The sequence below is a fragment of the Melozone crissalis genome, unplaced genomic scaffold (assembly GCF_028551555.1).
Source record: "Melozone crissalis strain CALT ecotype California unplaced genomic scaffold, PUWL_Pcris_2 ptg000026l_1, whole genome shotgun sequence".
Lineage (NCBI taxonomy): Eukaryota > Metazoa > Chordata > Aves > Passeriformes > Passerellidae > Melozone > Melozone crissalis.
In genome coordinates this window covers 5660617-5673996 of record NW_026535804.1, presented here as the reverse complement: position 1 = coordinate 5673996, position 13380 = coordinate 5660617, and the positions used below count along the sequence as shown (strand labels likewise).

The 13380-nt window shown below is 55.3% G+C and overlaps 1 protein-coding gene across 3 annotated transcripts in view; it reads left to right on the top strand.

Annotated features, from left to right (window-relative positions):
- SEPTIN9 (septin 9) overlaps positions 1-13380 on the top strand; it is a 334469-nt gene that overhangs the window by 82109 nt on the left and 238980 nt on the right. For all 3 annotated transcript variants that reach the window (XM_054278869.1, XM_054278868.1, XM_054278867.1), the window contains exon 3: positions 10005-10196. In XM_054278869.1, coding sequence (XP_054134844.1) covers positions 10005-10196 — 192 coding nt within the window. The remainder of the gene's footprint in view (positions 1-10004; positions 10197-13380) is intronic.

Below are 13380 nucleotides of genomic sequence, written 5' to 3'. Positions count from 1 at the left end.
ATTAACTCAGAGGAGTGAGGAGTTGGTTCACGTGGCTGAGCACGCTGAGTTCACCCCTTTGCTGCTCTCGCTTTGGGCACGTGAACCCCTGTGCTGATGCTTAACTCTGCACAGCCACAGATGTGGCCAACTTAATGACAGGGACAGGAAACCATCACATCTGAGATCCTCCCTTGACTCTTTGTGCAAGTTCAGCACCTAAGTGAGCTCAGCACAGCCTTTTCCTGCCTTTCACCAGCTAAAACAAGGCTGGAGTGACTTGCAAACAGACCCAGCTGCTACTGGGCCAAGCCTGGTTTGGCATCTAGCATTGGATTTCCCTGGAGATTAGAGAGATTAAAACACTAATGCCCATTGATAGGGGTTAGAGCTTTAATAAGTCATAAAAAGTGGTGTAATCTGGCAGAAATCTGCATGCAGCTGCAGCATAAGCAGATTGAGGCTGGGTTTCCTGCCTGGGTGCTGGGTGAAGGTTTCTCAGAAATTGCTATTTTTGGTGCTTGCTGAAGTGAGGGATGTGGGTCTTGTCCCCCCCTCAGCATTCATAATTTGCAGAGCAGGCTGTGCCAGCCTTGATGGGCATCACAGGAGGGGTGCTGCCAGCCTGGTGGAGGTGGCTGTGCTGGGTGGAGGAAGATTTGCCACTGCTGGTGGTGCAGAAACAGAGAGGGAAGGTGACAGCCACACTAGAGCCACAGGCAGGAGACAGAGCAGTGGCTGTGGTGCCACTGATACAGGTGGCAGGGCTGGCATTAAGTGCAGGAGCGTGGCAGAGGCTGGTGACAGGTCCAAAAGGGAGTACAAGTACTAGTCCTGGGCAAGAGACAGAGCAGGGGTGGCTGTGGTGCCACTGGCACAGGTGGCAGGGCTGGCATCAAGTGCAGGAGTGTGGCAGAGGCTGGTGATGCTGGTAGCTGGTCCAAAAGGGAGTGCAAGTACTAGCCCTGGGCTTGCAGACTGTGCAGGGGCTGTTCGTGGGAACGGAGTCCTTTGGGTGTTGAAGAGTGCAGATGTGCACATCTGTCTTAACCCTTTCATCACCTGCAGGCCTTTCTCTGGGAATGCGAATCTGGGAAGTGCAGGGAGAAAGTCCTGAGGTCATAGGGGTAGGGCAAAGTAAGGTGTCAGACCCAAAAGAGGGAGGTTGACTTCACCTTGGCTGTGACAGGAGAGTCCCAACAGCACTGCTGAACATCACAGAGGGGACATCACCCCACACCAGGGTGTGCATTGGAGGGAACAGGGACAAGTGTTGCAGCCCAGCTTTCCTCCTGCTGCTGGGAGAGAGCTGGGACGTTCTCTGATCAAGGTATAAAGCAGGAAGTAGTTGTGGATGCAGCTCATTTCTTCATTCAGCTTCACTGACATCATTTTAGAGAGCAGCCATGCCCGTGGGGGTGGGTTGACATCTTGTCCTGCCAGATGTGAGATGCAGCTGCAGAGCAAAGTGAGCCCACGCTCGCAGCACTCACACCCACCCGCGGCTGCCCTGGGGCTCTGCTGGAGGATTTCGGGATGCTGGGCAGCAAAATGCTTCCCTGGGGTGGGGATGTGGATGAGACCCTGGTCGGAGTGGGCTCCTCTTGGAATGGCGCTGCCCCGCTTGCCCCAGCCTCTCTCTTTGCCGTGAAAGTTTCTCTTTGCCATGGAAGTTTCTTTGCCGTGGAAGTTTCCCCGCACCTCCTGCGTGGAGCCGGGGTGGGACGAGCCCCCGAAGTCTCGTTGCTCTCACCCCTTGCGGGCCCCTCTGGGCCGAGCCGGGCCCGGAGCGGCGGGGGGATGGAAACCGCCTGGGGGCGAAGCAACTTCCCGGGAAGAGAGGCTCCATCCCCCCGGGCCGGGCTGCAGGGGGAGGAGGCAGGCTGATGGGGGAGGAGGAGGAGGAGGAGGAAGGGCGATGGGGGAGGAGGCGGAGGACAGCGCGGGAGGAAGCGGGAGCCACCGGCTGCCGGAGCCGCCGCCGCCGCCGCGGGTGAGTCTCCGCTGCCCGGGGGCGGGGGCTCCGTGGGGCAGCGCAGGGGGGATTATGGTGGTGGGGAAACGCTTGTTTGGGGGGCCAATTATCCTGGGGAAAGGGCTTGAGAGAGCGGGGGGTGAGTGCCGCGGTTCTCACGGCGGGCAGTGTGGGGCTTCCCGGCCGGGGCAGGGCATGCCCGGGGTGAGGGCAGCGGGTGCTGCGGGGGGCTCGGGCCTCGGCCCCTTCAGGCGCCGCCGTGCCCCTCAGGAGAGGCCGCGGCTCGGCACCGCCTGGCCGCGCTGCCGGCATTGTCCGGGAGCCCTGCAGATCAATAGATCAAACCCTGCTCTGCCTGGAGGGCACCCCCTGGTCCCCTGCCCTGCCCCTGAGGGCACCCCCTGGTCCCCTGCCCTGCCCCTGAGGGGTCCCCCTTGTCCCCTGCCCTGCTCCGGCTGCTGCCCCCGCTGAAGGGCTCGCGGGGCGTCTGGGGCGCAGCTGCCTTTGGTAAAGAAAGACAACAACAGAAACAAACAAAGAAATTAAATAAAAATCCATTCTACCCTGCCCGTCAAAGAACAAAACCGAGCGGGAAAAAAATTAAGAAGGGGAATAAAAAAAGCTGAGCTGCAGCCTCGAGATGTGAATCCCTCTGGTTTGCTCCTTTTTCTGCCGTGGCTGCGGTCGGTGCCTCGTGGGCCGGGGGCATCAGTCCCGAGTGCAGCCCGGGGGCTCGGGGCACACTGGGCACACTCAGCCGTGCCCGGTGCCCATTCCTGGGGCTTGGCCCTGCTCATTCCTTCTGCAGCGCTGTCTGGACAAGCTGAGTTTGGGGATCGCTGCCTGGCTCTTTGTTTACACAGCACAGAGCTCTGTAGAGCACTGGTGATAGGAGTGAAGGGTGCTGTCCCTTGGCTGCGGGATGGGGAGGGTCCCCGTGTCCCTCCTGGGCTGAGTACCATTGTCCAGGCTGGGTGGACAGGGGAGTGGATCCCATCCTCATGGAATCAGTTTTGTGGGTGTTGTTAGACCCTCTGGGCACAGGCACCCTGAGCCTGTCTTCAGGGAGCAAGGGCAGTGGTGGCCACTGGCTTGGGCTTCATGGGACCTGTTGATGGAGCAGCTTCTGCTGAGATCTGTGTGCAGGAAGGTTCCTCTCAATGGGGTGCTCCCAGTGAGGGAGGGCTGCTCTGGGGTCAGCCTTGCTCCAGCTCCAGGAGAAGAAGCTCCTTACAGAGGGTGATCAGTGGGCCAGCATGGCCAGAGATCTCTGCACGCCCAAGCTTATCATGGGGTTGTTCATGATAATCTCCTCCTTTTTAAACGTGGAGGAAAACAACCTAACAACTCTTCACAGGTTTTTTAAGTGGTTTAGAGCTGCTGTCTCACGTGGTTGGAGGAATGAGAATGTCAGACTGTGGGTTGTGCTGCACACGTGTCCAACCAGGGCAGGGCAGTGGTCAGCCTGGTGGTCAGCCTCACCCCACATCCAGGAGCCAGGGGCAGCAGTTTGAGCTTATGGAGCTGACACCACACTTTGACCCCTGGGATGGGCTCCTGTGTCCCAGCCCAGAAACGCTGAGCAGAGTCTGCAGCAGCTGGGGGTTTTGAGATGGGAAGGGAAGCAGTGATGGGGAGCACATGTGTCCAAGCAGGGCAGGGTGGTGGTCAGCCTCACCCCACATCCAGGAGCCAGGGCAGCAGTTTGAGCTTATGGAGCTGACACCACAGTTTGACCCCTGGGATGGGCTCCTGCGTCCCAGCCCAGAAACACTGAGCAGAGTCTGCAGCAGCTGGGGGGTTTGAGATAGGAAGGGAAGCAGTGATGAGGAGCACCCATCTCTTGTAAATAAGAGCCAGGAGGGTTGAGCTGCAGAGGGCAGGGGACTGCCGAGTTTCCGGAGCAGGAGGGGAAGCACACAGTGAGCGAGGACGGAGCTGGCGGGCACGGCTCGACCCGCATGTGATGTGTGTGCCCCTGACTTGTGGCCCAGGGCTGGTCGCCTGTGGAAGCCCTCACACCACAGCAAGAACCACTGCCTCCTTTTAAAACTTTTAAAAACTCTGAAACAGGTTTATTCCCCACATGAGTAAAAGTCTTCAAGCCTGGAGCATCCTGTGTGCTCAGGAGGCACCAGCCCACCTCTCCGACAGCTCTTGGGTAGGTTTGGTTAATGAGGAAGAGTTAAGCACACTGTGCTGTTTTTGGGTCATGTTTGTAGGCACCCAGGTGAAAATGCAAGCTGAGAAAAAAACATAACTGGTTGGTAGGTGGGTCTGGGCTGGTGGCCAGCCTGAAACTGCAGCCCAATGCTCAGGGATGCAAGGGACAGACTCAGCTTGGGTCTGGCAGTGCCAGCCAGGTGCTGGTGATTGCAGCTGAATAATAGGAATTATTATTAATTAGGTGCAGTTTGATGCTGCAGGGGTCTGTGGCACTGGCTCTTTGTGCCAGGCTGAGCCACCTCAGCTTTGGAGTGAGCTGTGCCTCACATTCCCTGGCACCCACACATCCAGTAGGGACCTTCAGCACCAGGGGATCCTGTGGCAGCTGAAAAACACCAGCAGTGCCTGGGCCATGCTGGGATTACATCCAGTCCTGGCTTTGCTGAGACTCCTCCATGCCCCAGGAAGGGAGAGCTGTGTCTCTGCCACCTCCTCCGCAGGCTGGATCCGTTTGCACAGCCTGTGGTCACTGGCTCAGTGTGCCAGGGGGAGAGGCCCTGGAGGCCGCACGTGCTGCAGTCCCCACAGCCAGCTGTTCTTAACCAGGAGCTGGAGATTCTCTCTTTGGAGCTACAGATGTCTCTGTGACACCCTACTGGCACGATTCTCCAAGAAAGATTAAGGTGATTCACACTTCTCCTGGAAAACACTGTGGATACTCAGCTTGGTAGGCTGTGCTTTCACACCTTGTTACACCACTGTTCACTGCTCTCTGTGTTTGCACGAACCCATCCCACAAGTCTGGAAGCCCATGGTGTTTGCATCATCTGTTGGGTGGAGGGAAGGGAAGTTATCCACAGTATCCTGCTCTTCTGGGTGCCTGTAGCTGTGTAGAACTGGTTGCAGCATCATTGAAAGGTGGCCAGTGCTTGGTGTTCCAGCATCCAAAGGGTGTGTCCTGGATTTACTCCCCACACACACGTTGCCATTTAGCCATTGATTGTGTGTGCATCCCCAGAGTGTGAGGTGGTTTGGATGTGTTGATGGGAGGCCATGGCAGAAGTGCAGCCTCCTGGCCTCTCTCTGGTTCCTCTGTGCAGCCACTGAGCACCAGGTCTGTGACCAGCTCTGCTCTCCCAGGTCACCAGCACAGCATGGAGCTGCTGGGTTCAGCCAGGACCTGGGGTGGGTGAGGCATTCCCAGCTCAGCCTCTTTGAGGGTGCTTTAACCCTTGTGTGTCTGCAGTGCAGCCCAGTCTCCTGCACATCCCAGTCCCAGACCCTCAGGGAGGATTAGCAGCCCCTGGCTCTGGGGTTTTGGGGGAGCCCATGGCTGTCCTTGCCTGCCCTGCCTGCAGTGTCCTGGGCTGTGGCAGCCTCGTGGCACCAGCACAGCAGCTCCAGCAGCCCCTGGCCAAGCCCATCCCACAGCACACAGCATCCAGCTGGCTGGAGGGGCAGGAGGGTCCCTGGGGGGCTCCCAGGGGCTTCCCTCCCCGCGGGGTGGCTTTCATCTGCTGCTTCACAGATGTTGCCTTTGGCTCGTGTCTGACATGCATCAATTACAGAGCAACAGCCCCGAGCCTTTGGCAAAATCAACTTTGGAGCAGCTGTCCTGAGTCAGCCGTGCCCGAGCTGGAGCTCTGGCTCTGTCCCTGCTTGGTGCAGCGCTGCCCTGGCCATCTCCACACCTCCTGTGCCCACCTGGACAGGGTTTCCCTGGCAGGGAAGGTCTAAATAGGGCACAAGCACTTGTTGCCATGTGCTTGATGTTTGTGCAGGAACACTTTAATGGGAGAGAGCTGCAGGCTCTGAGCTCTCTGCCCCGCCAGAGAAGTGATGGCCCCTAGTGTGAGGGACAGCAGTTGGGTTAAGGTGACAGTGGAGAATCATGTGAGGTCAGGTCCTGCTCTTGCCAGGGACTCCAGGCAATAATGGGGTGTCTGTTAACCCATCCTTCCTTGCAGCGCTCCAGAAGGGTCAGTTTGGTGACACTGGCTCTGACAGCACCACAGGTTTGACATCCTCCCCTCAGAGCACAGCAGCTCACACAAATCCAGGATGTGCCCACGATGCATCCCAGGCATCCACTGCTCTGCTGCAATTTATTTTTAAGACCTTTATTTTTTAGACAAGTGTCTGCTGGGAGTGCTCCCTGCCACCCAGCACAGCATCCCTGTGTGCCGTTGACTGATCCCTGTGTGCCACTGACTGGTCCAGTGCTGTGGCTGCACCCTCCTTCTGCTGGCACAACCCCTTGGAGCTGAGTTCTTGCTAAGAAAAGACCATCTCGGTTCTGGGAAGCTGAAAAAAAGAAAAAATTGCACATTTGAGTTGTGGCATTTCCCTTGGGAGTTTGCTGGTGCTGCTGGGCCATTGGTGGCTTTGCATCCCTGCTGTCCTGCAGACACTCCTAGCTGCAATGTACTGATTTTATTGTATTTTATCCCAGTCAGGACCCAGGTGCTTTAAATCACAGTTCCCCACAGACCAGCTGGAGCACATGGGCTGTCCTGCCAGGGGTGCTGCTTTTCCTGTGCCTTTGGTGTGGCTGGAGCCTGGTGAGCCCTGAGCCCTTCTCCTCCCCCTGAGGGCAGTTTGGTGAGGAGTGTCTGCTCCCTGTGCTGGGGACAGTTTTCCTGCACATCCCCTGCCAGGGACAGGTCAGCCCCTCTGCATGCTGCCAACAGCTCCTTGAGGTGCTGGAGATGCTCCTGGCTTTTATCAAGTGGAGGCTGGCTTTCTGCTCTATTTAATTTCTCAATTTCTCTGCACCTTACCTGCCCAGTGTCCCAGTTTGCTGTCCCATCCTTGGGGCTGTCCCGTGCACACAAGTGGTGCCTGGAGGAGTTAAACCCATTGCATAACCCAGTGTTGCTGCTGGTGGCAGCATATTTTCCACATGATTAACTTGTCATTTTGTTGGGGTTATTTTTAATGTTTTGCAGGGATTTTTTTTTTTTTTTGCTACTTTTGGCCTTGCCATTTTGGGATGGGGCTAATTTGGGATTTGTGGTGAGGCCTTGGGCACACTGGCCTGGGTGACTTTGTGAGGGGCAGTGAGGCAGTGCAGCTCCAGCTGTGCAATGTTCCTGCTCCCATGGCAGTGCAGTTCCAGCTGTGCAGGGTTCTGCTCCCATGGCAGTGCAGTTCCAGCTGTGCAATGTTCCTGCTCCCATGGCAGTTCAGCTCCAGCTGTGCAGGGTTCCTGCTCCCATGGCAGTGCAGCTCCAGCTGTGCAGGGTTCCTGCTCCCATGGCAGTGCAATTCCAGCTGTGCAGGGTTCCTGCTCCCATGGCAGTGCAGCTCCAGCTGTGCAGGGTTCCTGCTCCCATGGCAGTGCAGTTCCAGCTGTGCAGGGTTCCTGCTCCCATGGCAGTGCAATTCCAGCTGTGCAATGTTCCTGCTCCCATGGCAGTGCAGTTCCAGCTGTGCAATGTTCCTGCTCCCATGGCACTGCAGTTCCAGCTGTGCAGGATTCCCAGGGGGATTGGGATGCTCCCATGCCTCTCAGGGACAGCATTTTTGCTCTCTAGAAGCTCTGTGAGTAATGCACAGCTGGGACTGAGGGTTGGAAAAAAGTGTTCAAAGTGACCCAACAGTCTTTGGGATTATTTCTAGGTTTGTTTTTTCTTTCTTTTTTTTTTCTGCTTGGCCTATATTAAGCATGTGGAAGTGTGCTGTGCTTGCAGGAAGAGTGTGGTTCCACCTCACAGACCCCAGCAGGGCCCAGTCTGAGATGGCCAGAGGAAAAGGGATGATGGGCTTGTGTTTGGAGGAGCCCCTTTGGGGCAAAGAGGGAGGGAGAGAAAAGCAGGCAGCACATCATCAAAGGCCAGGAACACATGGTGTGAGATGAGCTGAGAACTGTATTGCTGTCTGGAGGGGTGAGGACTTTGCAAATAATAATGTTTTCATTCATAATAATAAATGATTAAAGAATAATAAATAATCATTGCAAAACATTGAGCAACAACATAATTAGGCTGGTGGCTGCAGGACCCAGGCAGTGAGCAGCAGCAGCCTGGGATGGGGAGGGCTCTTAGAAGTGTGTTTTCCTAAAAACCTCCATCTCTGTGCCTGCATGGGGCTGATGCCTCCAGGAGCTTGCAGGGGACTGGGCTGATCTTGTGCTCACTCTGCCTTTGGGATGTTTGCTGTGAGTGATGCAGAGCAGCTGGGGCTGGCAGGGGACAAGGCCACATCACCCCGGGGCACTTGGGGCGCTTTGTCCTTCCCAGCAGCCAGTGCTCCTGCCAAGGAATAGATAATTCCCTATTTTTTTCTTAAAAAGCTGTTGGCTGAGGCAGTAGTGTTAAATTTGCTTCTCCTGAAGGACTTTGTTAGGCTGGAGCATCTTGCAGGGGAGACAGGCAGCCTGTCTCAGAGGGAAGCTGAAGGCTCTGGCTTTCTGAGCAGATATGGACAGAATGAGAGCGAGAGCACAGGAGCTCCGTGGCTGTGTGGGTGTTGTCTGGCACAGCTTGTCTTGATGCAAATGTGTTGGGTTTTCCACAAGCCAGGGCCGGCAGGCTCTGATCTGCGTCAGCTGCAGCTCGAGGAGGGCACGTGGCAGTGGATGCCAAGGTCTGCCTGTGTCTGCAGAGCCAGCCAGCTCCCCCCCAGAACGTGGCTGAGCTGGTCACACCAGCAGTGCTGTGGTTCCAGTGCTGTGGAGGAGTGGGATATGTAGGTCTGCCAGACTTTAACAGCATTGCCTGGGCACAGGGTCAAAAGCATTTGTCACTCTCAGACATGGGCTGAGGACTTTCTGGGTGCTGGGTCCTGCTCACACCCCCACAGCAGCATCCCTTTGCTGTGTCAGCTTTGGTGGAGTGGGCAGGGATCAAGTGAAAACAGTAAACAGAGAAAGAAATTCCCAAATTTAATGTAATTATTGTGGAGGAAAACCCCACACTCCTCCTCACACCCAGCCTGCTGGTACCGTGAGTCTCTGCACATGCTTTACTCCTGCTTTGGATGCAGCTCCTGTGATTCCTTGTGAAGGCTGGCCTAGGACAGAGGCTAGACAGAGCTAAAGAATAAAGTAGGGATTTATTGGAAGGTTTTAATGGATCCACCTTGGCCAGTACAAGACCCAGCCAGGGCTGCACCCTGGATGAACCCAAAATGAACGACTGTGACCATGTTCACAGGGGTTCTTGGATCAGGGAAGAGATGAGGATCTGACTCCATGTTTCAGAAGGCTTGATTTATTATTTTGTGATCTATATTACATTGAAACTATAGTAAAAGAACAGAAGAAAGGATTTCATCAGAAGGCTAGCTAAGAATAGAATAGCAAAGAATGATAACAAAGGTTGGTGGCTCGGGCTCTGTGTCTGAGCCAGCTGGGCCGTGATTGGCCATTAATTAGAAACATCCAACATGGACCAATCACAGATGCACCTGTTGCATTCCACAGCAGCAGATAATCATTGTTTACATTTTGTTCCTGAGGCCTCCAGCTTCTCAGGAGGAAAAATCCTAAGGAAAGAATTTTCATGAAAGATGTCTACGACAGATGACTGGCCATGGGGTTAGGGTTAGGATTGGGGTTATACGTTCTGGTCCATTTGCATATTGGAGTTAATTGTCCAATTACAGCTTTAGCTGGTGAAGTCCCATCCTTCTTGGTTTTCTCTCTTCAGCCCATGTTGTTTGTGCCCTTGGGCCTGAGATTTGGATCATTTGTCCTTGGTCCCCCAGTTGGAGCAGGAATTGTTTTGTCTCTCTGCTCTGTGCACAGAGCTCACCATCACCTCATATGAAGCCCAGACCCACACACTAAATCAACAGAGAATCTGAAAAACATAAAAGCTATAAAATCTCGAAGCTGAGGCAGCAGGAGCAGCATGTGTGAGCAGGCTGTGTGTCCCCCCAGGTGCAGAGGCCGTTCCCAGCCCCGCTCCCACCATGACGGACGCTGCGCGCGATGCCGGCCCCAAGCAGGCGGCGCCGGCGCGGCCGGACAAGCCGGCTGCCGACTTCGGCTACGTGGGCATCGACGCCATCCTGGAGCAGCTGAGGAGGAAAGCCATGAAACAGGGCTTCGAGTTCAACATCATGGTCGTGGGTGAGTTGTTCCCCCTGTGTTGTCATTGTGCCACCACAATGCTTGTCCCCTTTGGAGCCTCCTCAGGAGCAGCGCTGGGCACTCTGCCTTGGCAGTCAGCAAACCCTGCTCTCAAGGAGCCAGCCTGGGGGCAGCTGGGGTTAAAGCTGTCTGTGTGATGTGGTCCTCATCGTCCTGCATCTTGGGGTGCATTGTCCATAGCACATCCCAGAGGAAAGCACCTCGAGGGTCTTTCAGAGGAGGGAGCCTCGTCAGGGCTCACAAGAGCTCCCTGGACACCTCTCCTGGAAGTCCTGCCCTGGTTTGAGCTGTCAGAGGCACATTTAAGGGCTCAAGGAGCTGCACTGCTGCTGCTATTCCAGAACCCTCATCCCTGCTGGTACCTCCAGCAATTTGGGTAAAATTCCTGTTTGGGATCTTTTTTTTTTTTGTATTCAGGCAGCCCTGCTACAAGTACCAGGGAAGAAATGCCAAAAGCAGTGATTTACTGATGGAAATAAAGAGCAGCAGGAGGGGTTTGCATAGCTCTGTCATTGGCTTCTTTGGGGACCTGCAGGGTATCCCAGGGAGTGTCCACATGCAAGGAGGGAGGGCTGGAGGGCTGTGTGCCCAAATCCTGCTGCCCACAAGCTCCTGCTCGTTAGCTCTCCTGGGCTAATGACACTGGCTGCACCACTGCTGCTCCGGCTGCAGCTTCAGGGTCTGTGCTCCTGCAGCTCCCAAGCCCCCAGAACCAGGGATGGCACAGCCACTGACCTGGAAAATGCTGGAGAGCTGGGCAGGCACTGTGGGACACCAGCCAAGGGGAAAAGGGAAAAGAAATGAGGCTTTTCTGCTCTTTTCCAGCTTTTAATATCTGACCTGGTGCTGTGGAGCCCTTGTGTGAGCTTGTGCTCCCTGGGGCTGGGCTGGTCAGGTGGCAGCTCTCCCTGCCTGTGTCTGCCAGGGGAGCTGCAAGGGGATGAGGGGAGTAAATTCCAGGCAGTGACCATGGTGTGGTGATGGGGCCTCACCATTCCTTATCCTCCTGGGAGGAGTGTGTAGGCTGCAGGTGTGATGGACATCCTGGAGGTCTGCCTGGGGTTGTGGAGGGGTCTGATCCAGAGTTTTTGCTAATTCTGTTAAAGATTTCAGTGTGCTGGAGCTTTCCAGCAAGCTCTGTGGGTGCTCAGCCTTTCCCTTGTGATACTTTCATTCCCTCTGCAGGGAAGGTTCACTGGGCTGGGTGATCACAGCAAGGCTGGTCAGTGCACGACTGTTAGAACCCTGCATGCTGGGAATTTTAGACTTTCTGTGTTAAAAGGCACAGACCCTCAAAAGAGCACTACATTTGACCTGAGGCCGTGGAGAAAGCTTCCAAAAAACCAGAACCAGTTCTTGGGAGGTGTTTTAAGAAATCCAGTTCTTTGCTGCAAACAGAGGAATCACTGCACTGGTCCTGGGAGCCTGAAAGAGAGATTACCTGTGCTGAGCTCCCATTTCCCTGCTGGAGGAGGCTCCCATCCCTCCAGGAGCAGGCTGTGCTGCCTCAGCAGTGTGCTGTGCAGATGGGGAGGGATGTTCAGGAGCAGCTCAGCCTTGGCAGCACTGTGTGTGGTATGGAGGCCTGTGCTGCAGCGTGCCTGGAAAACATTGTTCTGCCCTTGGCAGGAGCTGGGCTGGCTGTTTACAGGCTGGGAATTCAGGGCAGCATAAACAAGTGGAGCTCTGGCCCTCCCAGAAGATGCAGGAGGAGCAGCACCTCGGGGCAGGGGCAGCAGCCAGCCCTCATCCTGCTGTGCCTCCCTAGGGATGGATTTAGCTCCATCACACCCATCCAGCCTAAACTGTGAGTCCTTGAGCTGGAATTGATCCAATCTCTGTTTTACAGGAGGGAGCTGGGGACTGAGCATCACTGCCATGTGTGGTCACTCCTCACTGTGTCCCTGTGATGGGGCTTTGTGAAAACCCCACTGTAGCAAGGTCCCCATTCAAAAGGGTTTCACAATCCCAGCCAGAGCTGAGAGGGGGCTGCAGGCCATGGTCAGCTTAGTCCCTTGTCCTCTGAAGTTGCAGAGATAAAGAGGAATGTCTGAACTTTTAAAAATCCCAATCCCAAAGCACAAATTTTGCATTCAGTTTTCTGTGCAAAGCAGCTGGAAGGAGAGCAGAGGTGGCCAGGCTCAGCTGTGATTTTCCCACTGGATTCCAGTTGTGGGAAAGGCAGTGGGCTGCACACCAGGGCTGATGGAAGGGAGCTCTGCCCTGTGCTCAGCTCTCTGTGTCACAGCCTTAGGGTCCCCACTGTGGCTCAGTGAGGTCACCCTGTGGCTGTGGTGCCAATGGGGCAGCACATCCTGGTTGCTGGTGGCTCTCACCTCTGGTCCCTTTCCAGCAGTGCAGCTGCAGCAGCTTGGACAGACACAAAGAGACCCACTCTGGCAGTGTGTCACCCTGATTTCACCTGTCCCCAGTGTGTCACCCTGATTTCACCTGTCCCCAGTGTGTCACTTCCGCTCTTCCCCTCTCCCATTCAGTGGTGAGCAGTGGTGCAGTGAGAGCTCTGTTTTGGCTCTGCATGCCCAGCTCCAGGCCTGTTAGTGCTTTGCCCTGTGTTTTTAGGCAGCAGAGGACTGGGAGCACTTCCCCCAGCCTGGGCCATGTGTTTCTTACTGCCCAGCAGTGACAGTGACAGTCAAAGGGAGTTTTCCTGTGCTGGATTGCAGCCATTGGTGATGCTGCAAACTCAGCTGTAAAATTGCTGTTTGATCAGAGTGTGAGGTGATGCCAGGAGGTGATGCTGATTGGTCCTACCATTGACTTTGGCAGCCTGGATGGTCCAAGACTCTGAAGGATGTGGATGAAACCCTTGCTGACTCTGCTCAGGGACACTCTGTGGGACAAGGGACATGCTGGTGACAATGCCAGGATAGTTGGCTGTAACATCTTGGCAGAATGGGGCCACTGGGTCCCCATGGTGTGTGCAAGATCTCTGCAGTGTTTGCAGGGGGCCCTGGGATTTGAGGAGTTAATTTTCATGGGTTTTGAAGAGTTAATTCTGTTTCCTGCACTCTGGAAAAATTGTTCTCCAAGCTCATGGGACAGCTGTTCCTGGAGAGTCAGGAGCTGCTGCTGTCCTTTCCTCACAGGTCAGCATCAGCTCTGGGATATAAAGCATGAAAATGCTTTTCTAAAAGCTGTTTTT